This window comes from Antechinus flavipes, chromosome 3 (genome assembly GCF_016432865.1).
Source record: "Antechinus flavipes isolate AdamAnt ecotype Samford, QLD, Australia chromosome 3, AdamAnt_v2, whole genome shotgun sequence".
Taxonomy (NCBI): domain Eukaryota; kingdom Metazoa; phylum Chordata; class Mammalia; order Dasyuromorphia; family Dasyuridae; genus Antechinus; species Antechinus flavipes.
The window spans coordinates 411,436,006-411,456,198 of record NC_067400.1 but is presented as its reverse complement, the minus strand read 5'-3'; the positions used below and the strand labels follow the sequence as shown (position 1 = coordinate 411,456,198).

General features: G+C 34.2%; 1 protein-coding gene across 1 annotated transcript in view; it reads right to left on the bottom strand.

Moving 5' to 3' along the window:
- Positions 1-20,193, bottom strand: part of TTN (titin) — a 322,989-nt gene that overhangs the window by 98,986 nt on the left and 203,810 nt on the right. Inside the window, 21 exon segments of the mRNA XM_051986127.1 lie at positions 163-441; positions 530-796; positions 914-1,180; positions 1,278-1,446; positions 1,981-2,078; positions 3,194-3,460; positions 3,977-4,100; positions 9,079-9,221; positions 10,087-10,213; positions 11,212-11,351; positions 11,443-11,709; positions 13,131-13,397; positions 13,563-13,829; positions 13,941-14,067; positions 14,219-14,358; positions 14,451-14,714; positions 14,832-15,098; positions 15,485-15,748; positions 15,845-15,971; positions 18,566-18,705; positions 18,821-19,096. Of these exon segments, the coding sequence (XP_051842087.1) occupies positions 163-441; positions 530-796; positions 914-1,180; positions 1,278-1,446; positions 1,981-2,078; positions 3,194-3,460; positions 3,977-4,100; positions 9,079-9,221; positions 10,087-10,213; positions 11,212-11,351; positions 11,443-11,709; positions 13,131-13,397; positions 13,563-13,829; positions 13,941-14,067; positions 14,219-14,358; positions 14,451-14,714; positions 14,832-15,098; positions 15,485-15,748; positions 15,845-15,971; positions 18,566-18,705; positions 18,821-19,096 (4,287 nt within the window).

Here is a 20,193-nt window from a genome sequence, read left to right as displayed (position 1 = left end):
AGATAGGGCAGACAAGCCCTATGGGGGTTCACTGAAACATTTCTCTAAGCTTCTATACTTCTTGTTTCTTATTCTCCCAAAAGAATTAAAGAACTGGAGACCACCCCTGAAAATGTCCTAATCACTCCTCACAGGCATCCACAGGCGAGAAGAATAACATACCTTCTACAATTAATTGAGCTGCACTCTTGACATTTTCACCTCTGTGGTTAGTCAGTGATACACTATAGGTGGCCTGGTCATCCAAATGTGCATCTCTAATTCTTAGAGTGTAAACTAAATCCTTCTGGAGGATAATATATTTTGAGCTGTCAAATATGGCTTCATCATTTCTGAACCACTTCGCCTTGGCTCCTTCTGTGTTTACTTCACAGTTGAAAACAACCTCTTGCTGTTCTTTAACACGTTTGTCCTTAAGTGGTACAACGATCCTGAGTTTTTCTGAAAATGACAAATGACAAGCTTGTTGCACCATGAATAGCAAAAAGGTCAACCCATCAATGCATTGACTGAATCAATCATAACTTACCAATGACTGTCAAGTGAGCTGCAGCTCTAGCAGCACCGACCATGACGACATAGGTGCCCATGTCTTGTAGGGTGGAATCCTTGACAACCAGGATTCTCTTTTTCCCATCAGCAATAACATCATATTTATCCCCAGATTCAAGTTTCTCATCATCCCTTTTCCATTCTACCACAAAGCTCTCTTTTGATATAGAACACATAAATTCAGCTTTTTCTCCCTCCAGAACTTCCAGATTTTGAGGCTTAGATATAAATTCAGCAGCAAGTTCTGAAAGGAAAGAAGAAAGAAAGAAAAATTACAACTTGTTATTTGCTTAATGAACCCAGAAAGTACTACTAAATGATCCTTCATTTTATGACTATTTTCTTGGATAGTTTTTCTTACCATGTACTTTGAGTTTGCCATTTGTGCGGGAGCTTGGGAGTCTGCAGTTGAAGTCACCTGCATCTTCAAGCTGAACATTTTGAATGATCAGAATCCTCTTTCGCCCATCAGCAAGTATTTCATATCGTCCTGTTTCAATGATTTCTTCATCACCTTTATACCAAGTAACTTCTGCCCCAGGCTTGGAGACTTCACAGATCAATTTCACTGTATCAGTTTCGCTCGCATCAATGTTGGCAAGATTTTTAGTAAAGACAGCTTCTTCCTCTGTAAGAAATATAAAGCAAATTCATTGGATTAAAACAGGAATGCTTTTTTAATTTCATCTTGAACACCTGTTTTTTGTTGCAACCCTGCTCTTTACCTAAGACTGTCAGCATGCCAGATGTTCTAGCTGTCCTGACTTCACAGGAGTATTCTGCCTCATCATCCAAGAGGCATTTATTGATGACAAGAATGCGCACGGCACCTTTTGAAATGATGTCATACTTCTTACCCTTTTTAATTTCAGCTCCATCTCTAAACCACTGAACCTGCATGCAAGACAAATCAACACAGAATAAGGTTACCAATTATTAAATGCTTTTAATTATAGACTTTTAAAGCTAGAAGATAATCTAAGAAAGCATCTGACTCTTAAAATATACCAATTGGCAAATTAGGGTTCAGAGATCACATAGCAAGTTTAGATAAACAGACAAAGCTAGGACTGGAACTCAGATCTCTGGATTTTTTGCTCCACTATTAATGAAAATTACATGAAGGATTATATTAAAAAGCTCCATGAGGGCAGGGAATTGGTCTTATTTAGAGTTTGTGTTTCTCTCAGAGGCCCATACACCTATTCATTGCTTTGTTTATTGAATTAAAGTATCCAGCATGCATACATTGAAGGAAAACAGAATTATGATGACAGATAACACATAAAAAGAATCATTATTAAGGAAATGTGATTATGAAGACTAAATTTAAACCTTTCCCCATTCATTTTTGATTATCTGTCTGGAAACAAAGTGAATATAGTAACTTCTAAAAATTATTAACATAATATGTATGAAATTACAGACCTTGGCATTTTCCCGAGAAAGTTCACATTCAAACCGAGCCATTTCTTTTTCTTTAACTTGTTGATCAGTGAGAGGTCTTAAGAATTCAACATGAGGAGCTGTAAGAAAGGGCAAAGATTTACCAGAATTGCCAATCACTTTGTCAGAAACTGGCCATCTTCTTATTATTTAAGTTTTTTTGAAAGAAAGAAGGTCTTTTAGAAGATGTTTCCAATTTAATATGGTTCAACTATCTTTGAAACTTTCAGGAATAACCATATATTGTAGAATGTACTAGGTCTTTTTAAGACATGGAACAACTTATGTAGTATCTCAAGGAGCTAAAATGGTCCTGCTAAGTACCAATCTTAGTTTGAAGAAAAATCTACACTGTGGCTATAATTCTGAGAATTGACACTGTCAGAAGAAACACAGGTAGATGTCAGAAGTAGGAAAAGCAATTTAAGAAAGCTGATGAACGAGAGTAGGATCTCTGAGCAGCTGCTCAGTAGAGTGACCATAAGCAGTATGAGAAGAAGAAATGATACAAGACACACAGAAACAGAATATCAAGCCAACTTCCTTTAGCTGTTGATATCTAGGAAGCAATTTACTGGACAAATCAACATGGCATGTAGCAGTCAGAGAGAGTGCCCCTTATTTCTATTAAAGATGTTATATTTGTGACTGAGTGAAGAAGCAAAGCTACAGAGGGTAATGACTCTGACAAATGGTAGTCACAATTTGACAAATAACAATACACAGTTAGAATATGTGAATTTTTGGTACAATTATGTCTGTAGAATACATTAATTTAATATGGGACTTGAACTATAACTATTCAAATGGATATCACATTTCAGATCTTTCCTAATAGTTTCTCAAATCTTGGCTTTGTTCATTTCATTTTCAATCTCAGGGAATCTTTCATTTTTTTTTTCTTATTAAAAATTTCCTGTCCCTTGTCTTTTGTTACTCTTTTTGTCTTCATCTTGACAAGGACATTCTTACAGACTTTCTCCATAATGAGCAATGAATACTCAGATCAGGTGTTATCAGTGTTCAATGAGAGGAAAAGTGATAAGCTGAATGTGAAGTATGTTTATCAGATCAAGAGATACACAGAAGATAAATATAAATCCAGTTAGACAACAAGAAGGGCATGCAAGAAGTGCTTTGATTATCAAAGAGTTGAAAATGAAAAAAATGTCACTTAAGACAGAAGAATACTTACGCACTACATTCAGGTTACAGGAAGTCTTGAAATCCTTAGCATCACAAGTATATGTTTTAATATCTTCTGGGGTACAGTTATGTATAATAAGTTTTCTGACTCTACCATCAGCAACAATTTCATACTTCTTGCTTTTAAGGATTTCAGTTCCATTTTTGAACCATTTCACCTTAGCATTTTCTCTGGATACTTCACACTCCAACACTGCTGTGGCTTCCTCTTCGACCGTCTGGTCTTCAAGAGGTTTAGTGAATTCAACTGGGGGTTCTGAAAGAATCATACTAATTAGTTGTGATATTCTCTTTGCCTCCTCTGCACATCTATCCCTTCAGCATATTCTCCAGGTCTTTGTCAATTCAAATAATTCTTTATTTATTTGAAATTCATTTTGGATTTATTAGTTCAAACTTTTTTGATCCATTAATGGTGGTATCATCTTTTAAGACACCTCTATCACTAGGAAAATAGTTTGATGAATAAGAAACATTAAAAAAAAAAAAAAACTTTGTTCATTAGAGCCAAGAATCCATCTTTATGAGTCTTCCTGCTGCTTATTAGGCCCTTTGACTGAAATAGAGAGTAGTAGGCACAAAGACAGAGAGAAGATGTGAAACAAATTAATCAGTTCATAAAGTTTTGGCACTTGTTCAGTGGGATATCAATGGCTAAAAATAAAATCTTTGTTACCACTGTAACTAAGTTATCATATAAAAATGATAATTGACAATTGTCTATGCACCATCATATGGATAGAAAACAAGCATCAATTATTAGTTATCTTACCTTTTACAAAGAGATTGGCTTGTGTTTTGAAGTCCTTTGCAGTTAGTTGGACTTCTCCAGCATCTGTTAATTTAACATCCCTCAGGGTAAGTGTGTGAACTCTTCCTTCTGAGCGTGTAACAACCTAATAAATTATATTTTTAAAAGAATAAATAATAAATGAAATAGTAATGCTAGATTTGAAATTTATTCAGCATTTATGTCTGCTCAGTTAATCTGTAACTTAAAAAAAAAAAACTTCCAAGTTATATATGAAAGTCATGTAGCAAATTATCTGAGAAACATGTAAGAAATTTAAGACCTTCATTCAGAATTAATAGTCATGATTTATAATAAGTAAATGGTGATTTTTTTTATGTTAAGGTTATCTTTGCAATTTCATCTCTGTACATTTATGATGTTTCATGGCTCAATTTCTATATTTTCTTCCTTCCTACTGAGTTTATATGTATACAAAATGTTTCATGTACAAGGGGGAGAGAGTATGGTGGTAGTGGTGATATTTGCAGTAGTGGCCTAGATCTGTATTTATATCAGAGTAAGAAATTTTGGTTTGAAAAATCCCCTCACCAATGCAGATAAACAACTCATTTGTGACCTAGAATTTGAGTGGCTATAGGACATTAAGAGATTAATTGCTAATATGTGACAGAAAAAGTACTTGTTCTCAGAAACAGGTCAGGTACTGTACCCCCTACAAATGTTGCTTTTCAAGAAGAACCAGGATAGATTAGATCATGGAATGAAGGAGGAAATGATGGGGCTACAAATATACTAAACCTGTTTTTCAAAAGCACACATTGAAGTAGAACAATGTTGATTTCTAGGTTATCTTCAATTGTTCTTACAACTTCCACAAATTATAGTAGTAGTTAAAAAAAAAACCAACAACTCTAAAACTAGAGTTTTAAGATTTTCAAAAGTCTATGTAACTATTACTAAATTTTGAAATTTAATTCTATATGTACATATATACGCATCTATAATGGAGTAACAAATCAAATAATGTTAGTGCTAAATTTGTGATTATTATGAAATAAAAAAGAACATAGTGTGGCTTTTTCAAGAGACAGATTTGCAGTCTTTTCCAATTCTAAGATGTATACTTTAATGATGTAGATGTACAATGTCACATAAAAATATATACAATAATACGAGTTGAGATGTTCATACACAGTCAAAAATAATGTCAAGATTATTGAGATATAGTAAAGAATTGGAAAAAAAAATTGCATCTAAAGAAGTTTCAGTGCTTCAAGGAATTAATTAATTAATTTTTTCCTGAGGCAATTGAGGTTAAGTGACTTGCCCAGGGTCACACAGCTAGGACGGGTTAAGTGTCTGAAATCTATTTTTAACTCAGGTCCTTCTGACTTCAGGACTGGTGCTCTATCTGTTGGACCACCTAGCTGCCTCTGTCATTTTTAAAAACATAGCCATTTTAACAAAGATAAGACAGTCATTTGATTAGCACAAAGAATAAAGGAAAAGACTAAAGTTCCTTAGACAACTTAAACCCAACATGTCTAAAACTAAAGATATTATCTTTCCCACAAAACCTTTTCCTTTTCCTAGCTTCCCTACTACTATATACTATATATACACACCATCCTAGGCGCTGAGGGTTGCAACCTCAATGCCATTTTCTCCCCTCTTCACTCATTCTCTTTGCTCCATATTCTATCAGTTGTCAAATTCTCTTGAATCTACCTTCCAAACTTCTTTTGTATATAATTCCTCCTCTTCTTAGACTCTACCCCACCCTGGGTCAGCCCCTAATCAGTTCACAAAAGAGTTTAATGAAATAGCCAGCTGATTGGCCTCTTTTTCTTAAGTAACTGCTCACTCAGGTTCACCACCCACTCAGCTATAAAGTTAAGTTTCCCAAAGCACAGATCTTCATCCCACTCCCTCCAGGAGTTCTTATGCATCTCTAGGATCAATAGTAAAATGCTTTCTTTGACTTTTAAAGACCTTTGTGACCTTTCCTATCATTCCAGTCTATTTTCATTTTACTCCTTTCCACAGACTACACAATTCAGTGACACTGGATAATTTAGCATTCCTCACACAAGAAACTCCATCTCTGGACTCTGCATTTTAATTGGTCCCATGTTGGAATGTTCTCCTTATCTCTGCCTTTTAGCTTCCCTGGTTTTCTTCAAGCCTCAGCTATAATCTCTTCTTCTAAAAGAATTCTCTCTTGATCCTTTCAATGCTAATGTCTTCTCTCTGAAATTACTTGCAATTCTCCCAGAATCTATCTCATTCATATGTAGTTATTTGTATTTTATCTTCCCCATTAGATTATGAATTCCTTAAGAACAGGAACCTTTTTTTTTAGCCTCCTCAGAACTTAGAATAATATCAATGCACAGCAGACATTTGATATATGCTAATTGACTTGTGGAAATAGAAGGTATTAATTAATGACAAAGCATATATGATCAGAAGACATATTTTTGTAGTAAATCCAACATAAATCTCAAAAAACTGATACCTGAGTATATGGAATATTATTGCTTTTAAAAGAATTACATTTATAATTCAAATACAGATAAGAGATATCTCCCATTAATTTATTTCAGGGTGTAAGTGGTGTCTTCTCCACATTTTACAAATGCCCTAACCTGTCAAGTATGCTGCTTTATATATAGTAAGGATCCAACAAACTGGTTTATTCTAAAGGATGTATTCCTGTATCCTTCTCTGAAGGGTGGCTGAGAATTAGGGAAAGCATTCATTAAAAGCACATAAAATATAAGATTTAAAAAAAAAGTTTGTGTGTATGTGTATGTGTCTGTGTGTGCATGTATGCTCATGTGTATGTGTAAAAACATATATATACCTGCAGATTTTATAGTGAGGTATGTGTAATATTGTAGTAAAAATTATTCTATATATCCTATTTTTTAACCCTAAATACTATAAAAGCTATTTTACATGATGATAATAATCATAATGAATAGTAACATTTGTTCTTAAAAGGCTAAAACAGACAAATCTCATTTCTTGATGATGATTCTAGGCCATAGGAAACCAAAAGACTTTTTGTCACATTCATTCTTTTTCTTTTTCCCAGTGTCTACATTCCGTTGGCTGATAAACTTTCAAAAGGTCAGCAAATATATATACATATATATATATAAATATATGTATATATGTAATAGATATTAAAAATAGATATAAAAATAGTAAGCAAACAGACAAGTGAATGTGGCTTGACTCCATTTAAAGGAAGCAAATATAGAAACATAATACAATTTTTCACGTCTATATAATATTAACACTTCTGCTTTTTTTTTTTTTTTTTTTTAAAGAATTATTAAGTAATTTAAAAGCAAAACCACAGAGGCTGGAAAAGCCGAATGGAGGATTAAAATTCCCACATGGAGGGAGACATAAAGGGGCCCAGCAGGATAAGTGTCAGGTAACACTCCTTCTGGTCACTGCACCGTTTAATATAAGTTAAAGTTTTTCAAAGTCAATCACGTGTTCAATTAAAGGCATCTTAAAAATAATGGTTTTCAATATTACAAATTCTAAGCTTCGTCATTTAATATAGTATTAGCAAGGCTCAATGATATAGATGATTTCTTTATTTCACAAAATTCTGCTCATTTGACATAAAAGTTAACCTGAACCCAAGGACAGAAAGTTTTCCTTCAAACAGGATTCTTTTAACCAAATCAGATAATCAGAAGTCTGGCAAGGACTGTGAGAGTTTATCAAAACCACTCTTCTATTTTCAGGTATGTCTGTAATTCCATCATCCCAGACACAAAACATTTTCTCTTCTTTTTAAAGAACTCCACAATCATTCATTCCAATATTTAATAAACCTCATTGTCAGGAAATTCTTTCCTTGGAGACAATCTAAATCTGTTGGGCTGTAATTGAATTCCATTCTGTCCTACATGATCCTCAGAAGAAATGGAGAACAACTGGTGTCCACCTGATGTGGAAGTAACCATTCTACACTTATGTTATTCTTTTTTTGAAAAAATAATCCTGGTTTACTTAACTATTCTTCATAAGTTTTACTACTTAATTTTTTAATGATTTTTTTTTTTTGGCTTCTCTCTGAACAATAGTCTTTTAAATTTTTATTACATTAGGAAATCAAAATGGAGGTCTGATAAACGTTGAAGTAATACTATATGATGTTTTGGAAATACTGAAAAATCTGTGGATAGAATGCTGCTCTGGATATGTCTTTATGAACTGTTGCTTCCTTCTAAGAGAGTTATACAAAGTGAAGTGGTTGAGGAAAATATTTGAAAAAGCTCTTTTAAATTATATTTTCTCAAAAAGTCTAGGAATTTTAAGGGAAAGTAGTTTCATGGTCTAATTGTCAGGACATTTATATTGATTTTTTTGACTTCTCTTTGCATCAGATATATAGAGAATATGGGTTAATATTCATACTGAAAAAGTTGAAAGTTCATCAAAACTTTTTAATATTTTTACAGCTGCAAAATATATCTCTTCATATATCTGGACAACTGTAAACTAATTTAATTTTGCTAATATCATCAAATGATCTTTTAGTACCCCATTTGCATTCCAGGCTCCTCACTGTGCTATGCACTTGAGGGTTAAAAATAACTTCTGAGAAATGCTAGAGGAGTAAGACTGCCCAGAAGTTATCTCTACTACTTGATCAATTGCCTGAAATGGAATTTCAGGCCTCTTAATCCCCTTATATGCAGAATACAAAATGGAATGGCAAGAATTAGGAAATCACTAAATCCAGAATATGTTACTGAACAAATTAACTGATTACACTGTATTTAATGTGTTTTTGTCCAATGAGACTTTGCAAACTATAACTTGTAAAATGTTGAATCCCTCCATACTCAAAAACATTACCATATATATTTAATTGTAGTAAAAAAGTACTAGGTAAAAACTACTAATAAATTGGAGTATCTGTTACACAGTTCATGAAGAATACATACATAAAAGGCATAAAAGAGACTATTAAAAAGGACGAAGAGAGCAATAGCTCAAGAGTAATAGACTATTATAAAAGAAAGAAGGAAAAGAAAGAAGCAGAATATTGCAAAGAAAGAAAAGGAAAAAACAGTAAGGATTTTTACCTTATCACTAGGTTCTAGCTTCTTTCCCTGTAGGTACCATTCCACTGGGATATCCTCATAAGATAGTTCACAATCAAAAGTTGCTGTTTCACCGGCAGTCACTGTTACATCCTTTAGAGGTCTGAGGAGTCCGATAACACGGGCTTTGGAAGAAAATATTAATGTCTTTGAACTACTCATATTTTTTTTCCAAGTAGAAAAAATTTGTCACTATTCCTTAGTTATTAAGTTACATGGTCACTTTCTTCAACAGAGAAAAAACTGCAATGTTGCAGCTGATTACACTCTTAAGTGAACATGGGGCCCATGGGTTCAGCAGAGAGGAGGGTGGTTACTGGAGAAGCCTCTATTTGTAGGGGCTCTTTCTTTATGATGAACACAGTCAGCAAGAAATCTGAATGCACCTGTCTCTCTGCCAGGCTCTATGTTCCTTTTGCTACATAAGGTATGTGACTTCCAAAATAACTACGAATGGGATTGGGAGAGGACAAGTGGCCCACAACCATGTGGTCTGTCCTTGTCTATCACACTCTTAGCGCCTTCCAAAGATGTCAGCTTAATCTACCCTTCAATCCTGGTCTGAAATACCAACACAGCTAAAAAGTTTCTTTGTAAAAGTTCAACTTATCATGTAAAATATAAAGACATTTAGGAATGTTAGTTAGGATTGCTATCTTATGTTGACTTTTATGGGCCTGTGTGAAAGAATTATGAAGGATGAGGATGAAGGATAATTTTCTTTTATATATAAAGGAGATTATTGATAATTAATTTTAAAAAATCTTTAAGCAACAAGGATAGGGGAATCTGAATTGTACTCTTCAAAATAGCAAAAACACTGAGTAAAATAAGAGCAAGGGCACTTATTAATGAATTCCTTTAAATGCCTCTACTAATATTCATGATTCAACTTATTTTATATTTTCTACCAAAGCTTTTTATTGAGAAAGTTAATATATGGAGCTCACTTTGGCAGAACATTTACTGAGATTAATATGGGTCACTTACGTTTAACTCGAAGATGTGCACTAGATTTGACATTGGCAGCTTGAAAATCTACCCCACCAGTTTGATCCAGGCGGCAATTGTGAAGAATGAGGAAGTGCATTTTGCCTTCTTCCTTAATTTCACAATCCTACAAGAAAGGAAACAAATTCAAATTTGTTGTAGTCCTTAGTTCCTTGCAATTTTTATATCTCTATATAAATTTTATATCTATAAATGCTACCAATAAATGGGAAGGTGAATTGAGATTATTCTTTACATTGAGAATACTGTAATTGAGCCTTATAACAATGAAATAATTGGCAAACAATTTACTTTATTATATGATATTATTACCATTCCACATATCATGTTGGCTTAAAACTAAGAATCATTTTCTTTAAGGGAGAACCATCGATGTCAAAGTTGTGCCACCTGCTTAGTAATGAAGTGGCTTCCAGTGGGCTGTGACTCAAGTAGAACTGAATTCAAACGTGGCCCCGGATTCTTACTAGGTGTGAGACAAGTCACTTAACCTTTGTTTGCTTCAGTTGGCCCAATGGGAATAATAACAATATCGACTTCCCTAAGTTGTTTATGAGGGTCAATGAGATAGTAGTTGAGAAGTGCTTAGAACAGCACCTGGTGCATAATAGGTGCTGTATAAATTCTAACTATTACCATCATCAGTGGAAACCAGTACTGTTCTCTTGGATATAATACAATACAGATTTGGCTTATGAAGGTTATCCTCTCACTAGTTTTTCCACTAAATGTTATTTCAACAAGTATCATTCAAACAAGGATTGCTAAGTCATGGTATCAATTTTAGAGAGAACATTATTTTCAATAAGAATTCACATGTGTTAAATGTACTTATCCCACTAGTTGTGGAAAAATGTTACCTTGGACAGATGAAAAAATAAGCTAGAATTAGGTGAAAAAAAAAAACCCTCAAATTTGACATAACTATGTGTACTATTCATTTGTTCATAAACCCTAGTCACCTCTTTTATGTTCAAGATTTAGTAAAGAAATTGATCTCCTGTCATTTTAAACTCACTGCCTTATAATTTTTCTCAAGTCCCCTCTTTGCCTCACACGTCTATGTTCTCAGTGTGGTGTTGACAAGTACAAAAATATCCTTACAGGTGTCTGGAGTAATGGTTCTCCTTTCAGTTTCCAGTTGGCGTGGATATCCTCCTCTGAGATTTCAGTTTCAAAGCGAGCAGTCTCTGTTTCTATCACTTCTACACTGTACAGAGGGCGGACCAATTTAATTTCCCGATCTAAAAAAGTTAAGGGTCAACAGATGCCATTAGCTGACAGCAATAAGAAACAGAAAACTTGAGAAAAAACTCAATGAATGTACTATCTTACCTTCAATGTCAAGCTTAGCAGAGGTCTTATCAGTCCCACAGTCACAGGTGTACTGTCCAATATCTGATTTCAGAGCTTTCTTTAATATTAACATTCTCTTCTTGCCATCTGCCTTGATGATAACATTTTTAGATGGAGTTATTTCCTTCCCATCCTTAAACCATTTCACTGGTGCATCTGCCTTGCTAATTTCACATTGGAGAACAACTTCATCTTTCTCTACTCCAGTATAATCTTGAAGTTTTCCAGTAAAATAGGGATCTCCCTCTGCAAATAAGGGACAAGAGAAACAATTTACTATCAATAATTCAGAAAAATGAAAGCCCTTTAGAAAAAGCTCAAATGAAGTTCATAGAAGTTAAGGTTTTTTTAAATGAAAGAAATAGTAAAATTTAGTAAACTATCCAATCTCTATTATATATTATTTTTTATAATTTAGAAAAGGAATCAATGAGTAAAATCTTTAGAGACTGAATGTACTCATTTATTAATGGATTCATACTAATATCTATTTGGAAAAATAATGCCAGATTTTTTTTTTTTGCTTCTAACTTCTTAGCTGATCTATTCTAGAAACTCAGAGTTAAAAGGCATCTTAAAAATTCATCTAACACCTGAGCACTAATCCTCTCTAACATTATCCACAAATGGAATGTTACTTGTTACTTGTCCTCTTACGTATCTTTCCACTTGACCAACAAGCCCACTACTACCTCCTAAGTCTGCCCATTCCATTTCTGCTCAGTGAAACTTTTACAGAGTTTTTCATTATGTTGAACTAAAATGTGCTTCTCTGAAAATTCTACCTAGTTCTTAGTCCTTCCAATATTTAAAGAGCAATCATATTTCCCCTAAATTTTCTTTTATTCAGGCTAGAAGGGGAAAAAAGGGAAGAAGCATTTATGTACCACCAATTATGTGCCAGAAACTATATTAAGTACTTTACAAATATTATCTCCTCCAATTCTCATAACAACTTGACAAACTAAGTGCTGCTATTATCCTCATTTTTTTAGTTCAAGAAGCTTGGGTAAACAGAGCCTGAGTTCACTTGCTCAGTCACATAACTAGTGTGTGAGGCTGGGCTTCCTGACTCCAGATCACTCTGTCCACTGTCACCTAAGTATTACTGAAGAACATTTCTTTTAAATAATTCTCATTACATGGTTTCAGATTCTCCAATAGATTTTTAGGTTTTTTAAGCGAGTTAAATAAACTTGCATTTGATCTAATTATACCAAGAATTTTTTTTTTTTTTAAAGGTTTTTTAAGGGTTTTTTAAGGGTTATGTGGGTATTTTATTTTCATATTTGTTTTGAAATCACTATAGGTATTAAATTTAGAGGTGGGATGAAGAAAAATAAATTGTGAGGTCTATTAGCCATGTTTTATGTAGTTTCTTTTTCCTAGAAGCCAAAAAAAATTTTTTTCTGAAAACAATGAAAAAAGCAGATACAGAATTTTCAATCCCTCATTAAAAGGTGATACAAGTCAAAACAATTACTGCTGGGTAATAGTTCTGATTTCAACTGGATATTTTGCTATTTGGGGAAAAATACTTCATAATGATGTACCTTCATTTTTCTAGATGAAAAATATTTTGGAAAAAACCTGAAACAATCCTTCTCCCTCTTAAGCTGATAATTTAAGCAATGTCACAAAAAAGGACTTTTATATCAGCCACTTACCAAGCACAGTAAGTTTAGCTTCAGAAGCTATTCCCATAGCTTCCACTTTGATTTGAGATGTATCATCAATAGTGAGATCTTTGAATGTGATGGAATGAATCTTGCCTTCATCATGCATTGAAACCAACTTGCTGGTATGTAGCCGTTGGTCATTTTTGAACCAGCTAACTGGGATGTTGTCATGGGATAGTTCCACTGTAAACACAGCACTTTCCCGTTCCTTGGCTGTCACATCCTTCAATGGAGTGAGGAATTTGAGGCGAATTCCTAAATTAGGAGGGAAAAAAAGACCCTCTCATTCATTCTAACATTTATAGGGAATATATTTCCATAATATCTTATTATAGGTAAAAAAACCCAAACAAACAAACCTTTAAGAGAAAATAAAAGCAAAAGAAAAGCTTCAAAAGCAACAGGTAAAAAAAGACAAACCTTCAATGATTAATTTGCCACTTGTCCGCTTGTCTTCAGCTTCAAACATATATTTCCCTTCATCTTCAAAAGCAGCTGACTTGATAACCATTGAATGCCTAGTTCCATCCTTTATAAGTTCAACTTTATCATCACTTGTGATTTCCTGGGTGCCTTTCAACCAGCGGAATGTTTTGGGTTCCCTAGATACTTCACATTCAAATCTGGCTTCATCTTTCTCAAAGACTTTGACATCACTGAGTGGTGTAATGAAGATGAGTGGGAGTTCTGCAATAAAAATCCAGATGAGGTAGGGTCATCAAATATGCTCCTTCCTATAGGCACACTAAAGAAGTTTTTCAAAGAAAAAAGAAAATATTCATGGTAAATAAACCATACCTTTGACTTTAAGATTAGCTGCAGATTTAGCATTGGCAGCCTGGAAGGAAACTTCCCCCGTCATATCCAACTGACAGTTATAAAGGATGAGGACATGTTTCTTTCCATCTTCAATGATTTCACAGTTCTGTCAGGGGCAGGATTTGGAAAGGAAAAGGAAAAGGCCAATTTTCATTAGTTAATGCTCTAGCATAGTAAGAGGATTTCATTTGATCATGTCTTTTATTTTCTAAACAACCTGGCAAATCCTTCCTCTCCTCAAAATAATTTGGGCTTACCGGGGAAGCAGTCAGAGGTTCTCCTTTTAGTTTCCACTGACCATGAATATCAGGTTCAGAAAGTTCAATTTCAAAGCGTGCAGTTTCTCCAACAAACACTTCCACTCCATATAGAGGTTTCTCCACTTTTATTAATCGAGCTGAAATGATGAAAATACACATAGTTTCATTAACATGAACAAGTAGCTATGATATTCAAGTTGTGCCAGATTTATATTTGTCTGTAACTTACCCTCAACATTGACATTGGATATTGTTTTGTCTGTCCCACAATCACAAGAATATTCTCCTTTATCTTTAAGCTCTGTCTTCTTGATTTTTAATATGCGGCGCAGGCCATCTGTCTTGATGGAAAATTTGGTTGAAGGAGTAATCTCTTCTCCATCCTTGAACCATTTTACAGGCACATCTTTGCTAACTTCACATTTGAGAATGATCTCATCTTTTTCAATCCCAGTGTAATCATGTAATTTCACAGTGAAGTATGGATCAGCCTCTGTAAAACACACATTCATCAAGAGGATAAGAATCTGTCCCCAAATTTCTTAAATATTCACTATTTTCACCAGTGCAAATCTGTAGTCATCAAAGAGTTAAAATCAGCTAACTTTACCTAACACCTTTAGATGGGCAGTAGAATTCAGGTTCTTGACTTGAGCCTTTATCTGGGATATATCATCAAGTGTCACTTCTCTCATTTCCAACTTGTGGGTCTTTCCCTCAGAAGAGATGAGTACTGTTCTACTTGTGTGGAGTTTGGCATCATTTTTAAACCAGGTTACATGCATCTTTTCATGAGAAAGCTCACAAACAAAAGTAGCTGTTTCTCCTTCTTTCACGGTTTGATCTTCCAGAGGTGACATGAATTTCAATCGTATACCTAAAATGTAAGCATGAAAAATATAGTGATTGCATATCTCAAAAATCCAATCTTTTACTCATGAATACTTGTGGAAGGCAAGAACAAAAGAATGGTAGATTGCCTAGCAGAATGCCTTATACATAATGTGTGCTCACAAATACTCTTGAATGAATAATTTTTTCTTTTGGGAGGAATGTTATCTTATTATTCATTTATGTGTATATATATCTCCCCCATAAGAAAATATACTTATAATGGGGAGAGTAAGCTTATAAAAACATGTAGAGTCTGATTATAAAGTACCTGGATACCTTTTTAATTTGTGTAATACAGATCTCATGGTGTTCAAACCTCATAAGCATTTATGTGTACTTTGTTAACTTCACATTTAAGGAGCAACTTACCTTCCACAAATAATCTGGCAGAGGTCTTCTTGCCTTCGACTTCAGCTGTGTAGACTCCTTCATCATCAAATTGAGAATCATTGATGACAAGAATGTGTTTCTTTCCATCTGCAATGATATCAAATTTGTCACTGGCTTTGATGATATCAGGTCCTTTAGACCATATAACATTGGCCTCTCTTGTGAGGACACATTCAAATCGAGCCTGCCGCCTTTCTGGAACAGTGACATCTTTCAGAGGCACAGCAAAATCAAGTTCAATTTCTGAAAAAAAAAAGTTAAGAATTAGTTTTTCAGAAATGCAAAAGAAGGTAGAATGAAATTATCTTTGTTTATAAGAGAAGGCTTAAAATTTTGTACCTTTCACGGTCAAAATGGCAGATGTAAATGCATTGAATGCTTGATAAGAGACTTCCCCAGCTTGGTCCAATTTGACTTTGTGTAAAGTTAGGAAACGTTTTCCTCCATCCATTTTGATTTCACAAGTCTGAAAAAGTGGAATAGATTTGTTAGACTCTTGGTGAATAACAGGACATTGCTAGTTAAATATATTAAATGAAAAGGACACAGATTTTTTTTAAAGAACCTAATAGAAAAACATTTAAATAACTTCTTACTAAGTGTTCACACATAATAAAACAGTTGCTCTTTGAAATTTCATTAGTCTAAATTATTAATGTTTCATGTGAATCTTAACTTGATACAGAAGCAATGACATAATTTAAAATCATATCATTCAAATTGTACACATAATATCGGTAGTCATTTAAACAGCAGAAGAAAAGAATCTCAGAGGACAAGTTCAACCTGTATATGAAAAGCCTAAATCATTCCCCTCTACAACATCCCCAACAAGCATGGGGATGCAGTAAGTAATGAATGTAATCTCTTTGTAAGTAAGAAATGTTTTCATTTCTGTCTTTTCATCCACCAGTATGTAGTACGGTGTCTGTAGTAGAAAAAAATCATAAAGGCTTATTTAATTGAATCACTACCTTCTTTTCTATGTCAATCAGCCAATCAACAAATATTAAGTGCCTCTTATCTGAAAATACTGTATTAAGTGCTGCCGTTACAAAGTTAAAAGTGAAAAAGACCCTGCCTTCAAAAGAGTTCTAACACAGAAGACTACATATAGACTTATGTGTTTATAAATAAATTAAAATATATAAATATATTAAAAAACAAATTTAGATAATTTGGAGAAGGAAGGAAAAGTTCCATGTTGGAACTATCTAGCAGGAACCAGAGATCCTGAGATATAGAGGGAAAGGGCAAGTGGATTCAGTATGCGAGTAGGTTGGTGCAAAGGTACACTAGTGTAAAATGGGGCATTGTCCATGTGCAACAGTAAGGAGATTGGTGAGGCTGGAACACAAGTATGTGAAGGGGAGCAATATATACAAAGACTAAAAAAGAGGAAAGAGTATGGTTGTAAATAGCTCCAAATGCCAGAAAGAAGAGTTTACATTTGATCCTAGAGATAATATGGAACCACTGGAATTTACCAATATTTATCAAATAAAAGAGTGACAAGGTCAGACCTGGGTGCAAAGTGGATAGATAATGGGACCTGGATTCAGAAAGACTTAAATTCAAATCTAGCCATAAACACTTAATGGCTGAATGGCTGAGCAAGTCACTTAAATACTATTTGCCTCAATCTCCTCATCTATAAAATGGAGATAATAATAATATCTACTAGTGTTGTGAAGATCAAATGAAATATTATTAGCAAAGTGCTTTGCAAACTTTAAAAAACACTATATAAATGCAAGATATTACCATAATTATTTATAATGATAAAAATAAAATCACTTTGGTAGCTGTGTGGAGAATGAATTCAAATGGGGAGAGGCTTGAGCTAGAGTGATTAAATAGGAGAATATTGTGATAAAAGAGTGAGCCTGAATATGAGTGGTTACTCTGTGAGTGGAGAATTGGGTGCATATGTCAGAGATATTATAGAGATAAAAATGACAAGAATTGGAAGCTGATGGCATATGTGGAATGGATGTGGGAAGTCGAGGAAAATTCAAGAGGATGGGATATTCTTGACAGTCATAGAGAAATTCAGAGGAGGGATCATTTTAAATGGAAAGTTAATGAATTCTGTTCTGGAATCATTGGGTTTGAGATGCCTGTAGGCTATCCAATTTGAAATCCATGCAGTTGATGATGCAAGCAAGAAAGAGACAAAGGCTATGTATGTAGCTCTAGGAGTCAACTGCATAGTGATGATAATTTAGTCCATGAGAGCTAATAAGGCAACCAAGTGAAAGGAAAGAGAGAAAAGAGAAGGCGGTCCAGGACAGAGGCTTTGGGTAAATCCACAGTTAATAGGTATGATCCAGAAAAGGATAGTGAGGAGCAATCATACAGGTCAGGGAGACTGAGCTGAGAGAGGACAGAGTAAAGATTTTCATGTTCTGGGCCAGCTACATAAGTGCAGTGGATAGAGCACTGGCTCTGGAATCAAGAGGACCCAAGTCTAAATCTGGCTTCAGACACAACACTTTCTAGCTGTGTAACCCTGGGCAAATAACTCCAATTGCCTCTCAAAAAAAAAAAAAAATAATAAATTTAAAAGGATTTTTCTGTCCTTTATCTCATTTGATCCTTGAAACAAGGTTAGACATGGTGAGTGTTAACATATCCATTTTTTGAAGCTTTAAAAACTGAAACACAGTGGTTAAAACTACTTGTCAGAGATGACCACCATTCTTCGTCATCTATCAGGTCAGCCAGCGGGTGGCAGAGTCAGTCTGAAGACTCAGGTCCTCTAATTTGAAGACCAGTTAATGCTCTTTCCATTCCAATACATGGCTTTTTACATACTATCTACCTGCTCTAAATCCAAATCTTCTTAATCTTTGGATCATAACCCATATGGGATCCTGTAACGGAATGTGAAGATTGCAAAATTATGATTTATTATCAGTAAATATGTGATTTGTACACCTATTTTGTATATTTGGGTACCCAGGATTACATAAGAAATTTTTGGATGAAAAGGGGTCACAAGTGGAAGAAGTTTAAGAAGCCTTGCTCTGAATGACTTTTAATTGTGAGATTACTTACAGGAGATGGTCTTAGAACTTCTCCTTTCAGTTTCCATTCTCCAGCAACGTCTTCCTCAGAAATTTCTGCATCAAAGCTTGCACTTTCTTTCTCATAAATTGTCACATCCTCTATTGGTTTCAGGAGTTCAACCTCACGATCTATATTGAATAGGGGTGAAACCCATAAAATTTTAGATGAAAACATCCTTCATTTAATTACATTTAATATTGATGTTATAGAGAAAGGAACATTTTATAGACAAAAGATTCATACCTCCCAGTGTCAGCTTTGCAGGGTATCTTTTCCCTTCAATTTCTATTGCATATTCATCAATATCTTCTGGCATGGCATTCTTGATTTTGAGGTAAAGATGGTTTCCATCTTTCAGAATCTCAGTCTTATCAGTTGGTTCCATGGGAATTTCATCATATCCTTTGAACCATTTAATATTAGGTGTATCTTTAGCAATGTCACAGGTGAAAATAGCTGTACCCTTGGGTTTCACATGCTGGTCTCTTATAGGTTTTACCAACCATTCCCTTATGATTTCTGCATTTGAAAGGAGTTGGACAAAAATTAGAATGAAAACAACCTACATAATAGCTTCACTGGTAATTACTTTAAATTAAATATCTGCTCATTTTATATCATTATGATTTTCTAGTTCATACTAATCTTATGCACAAATGAAGACATGAAGAAAGCTGGTATATAGTTTATGATTACTGAACAAACAAACAAAAAGTCCACGTGAAGTAAAAGACTTCAGCACCTTCTAGATTCAAATATTGTACAAGACAATCCTAATGGTGGTAGGGCTGGGATATTTGTACTAATGGGAAAGCAATGTGTTGCTATTTCTGGGTAAGAGAGAAGGAAAAAGAATAAGCATGTATATAATGTCTACTATATACCAGGCATATGCTAAATACTTTATAAATACTATCTTATTTGATCCTCATAACTCTAGGAAGTAAATACTATTATTACCCCATTTTACAGCTTAGAAAATTCAGTTTAATAGCAGTAAAGTGTTTTGTTCAAGGTTACATAGCTACAAAATGTCTGAGGCTGAATTTGAACTTAGGTATTCCTGATTCAAAGCCCAGCTACCTCAGTGGAAAGGAGAAGGCATGATTTGATATGTAATATAATGGAATCTATGGCATAATTAGGTGCTTTAAATAGAAAAGTAAGTTTTAATGTACTTCAACTAATTTTAAGGAGATTTTGATTTGGTGTGGAAAATATTTTTAGGAATAAAACATGAGTATGATCTTTAGGATTAATTCTTGATGCCTTGATAAAATTAAATGAAAAATACTACCTTAAAGTGGTCATAATTAATACTCCATGAGAGTGAGAGAGTCACATTTTGTTATTTATCCTTCTCTAGACGTTTGATTCTAAATTTCAATACTTTAAAAAGAAGTGCTCTCTTTCACTCTTGTTTCAGTCATGCCCAACACTCTGGGACCTCATCTGGAGTTTTCTTGGCAAAGATACTGGATTGGTTTAGCCAATTTTTTTCCAGCTCATTTTATTCAGGCAAACAGGGTTAAGTACTTGCCCAGATTCACATAGCTAGTAAGTGTTTGAGGCCAGATTTGAATTCATGAAAATGAGTCTTCCTGATTCCAAGCCCA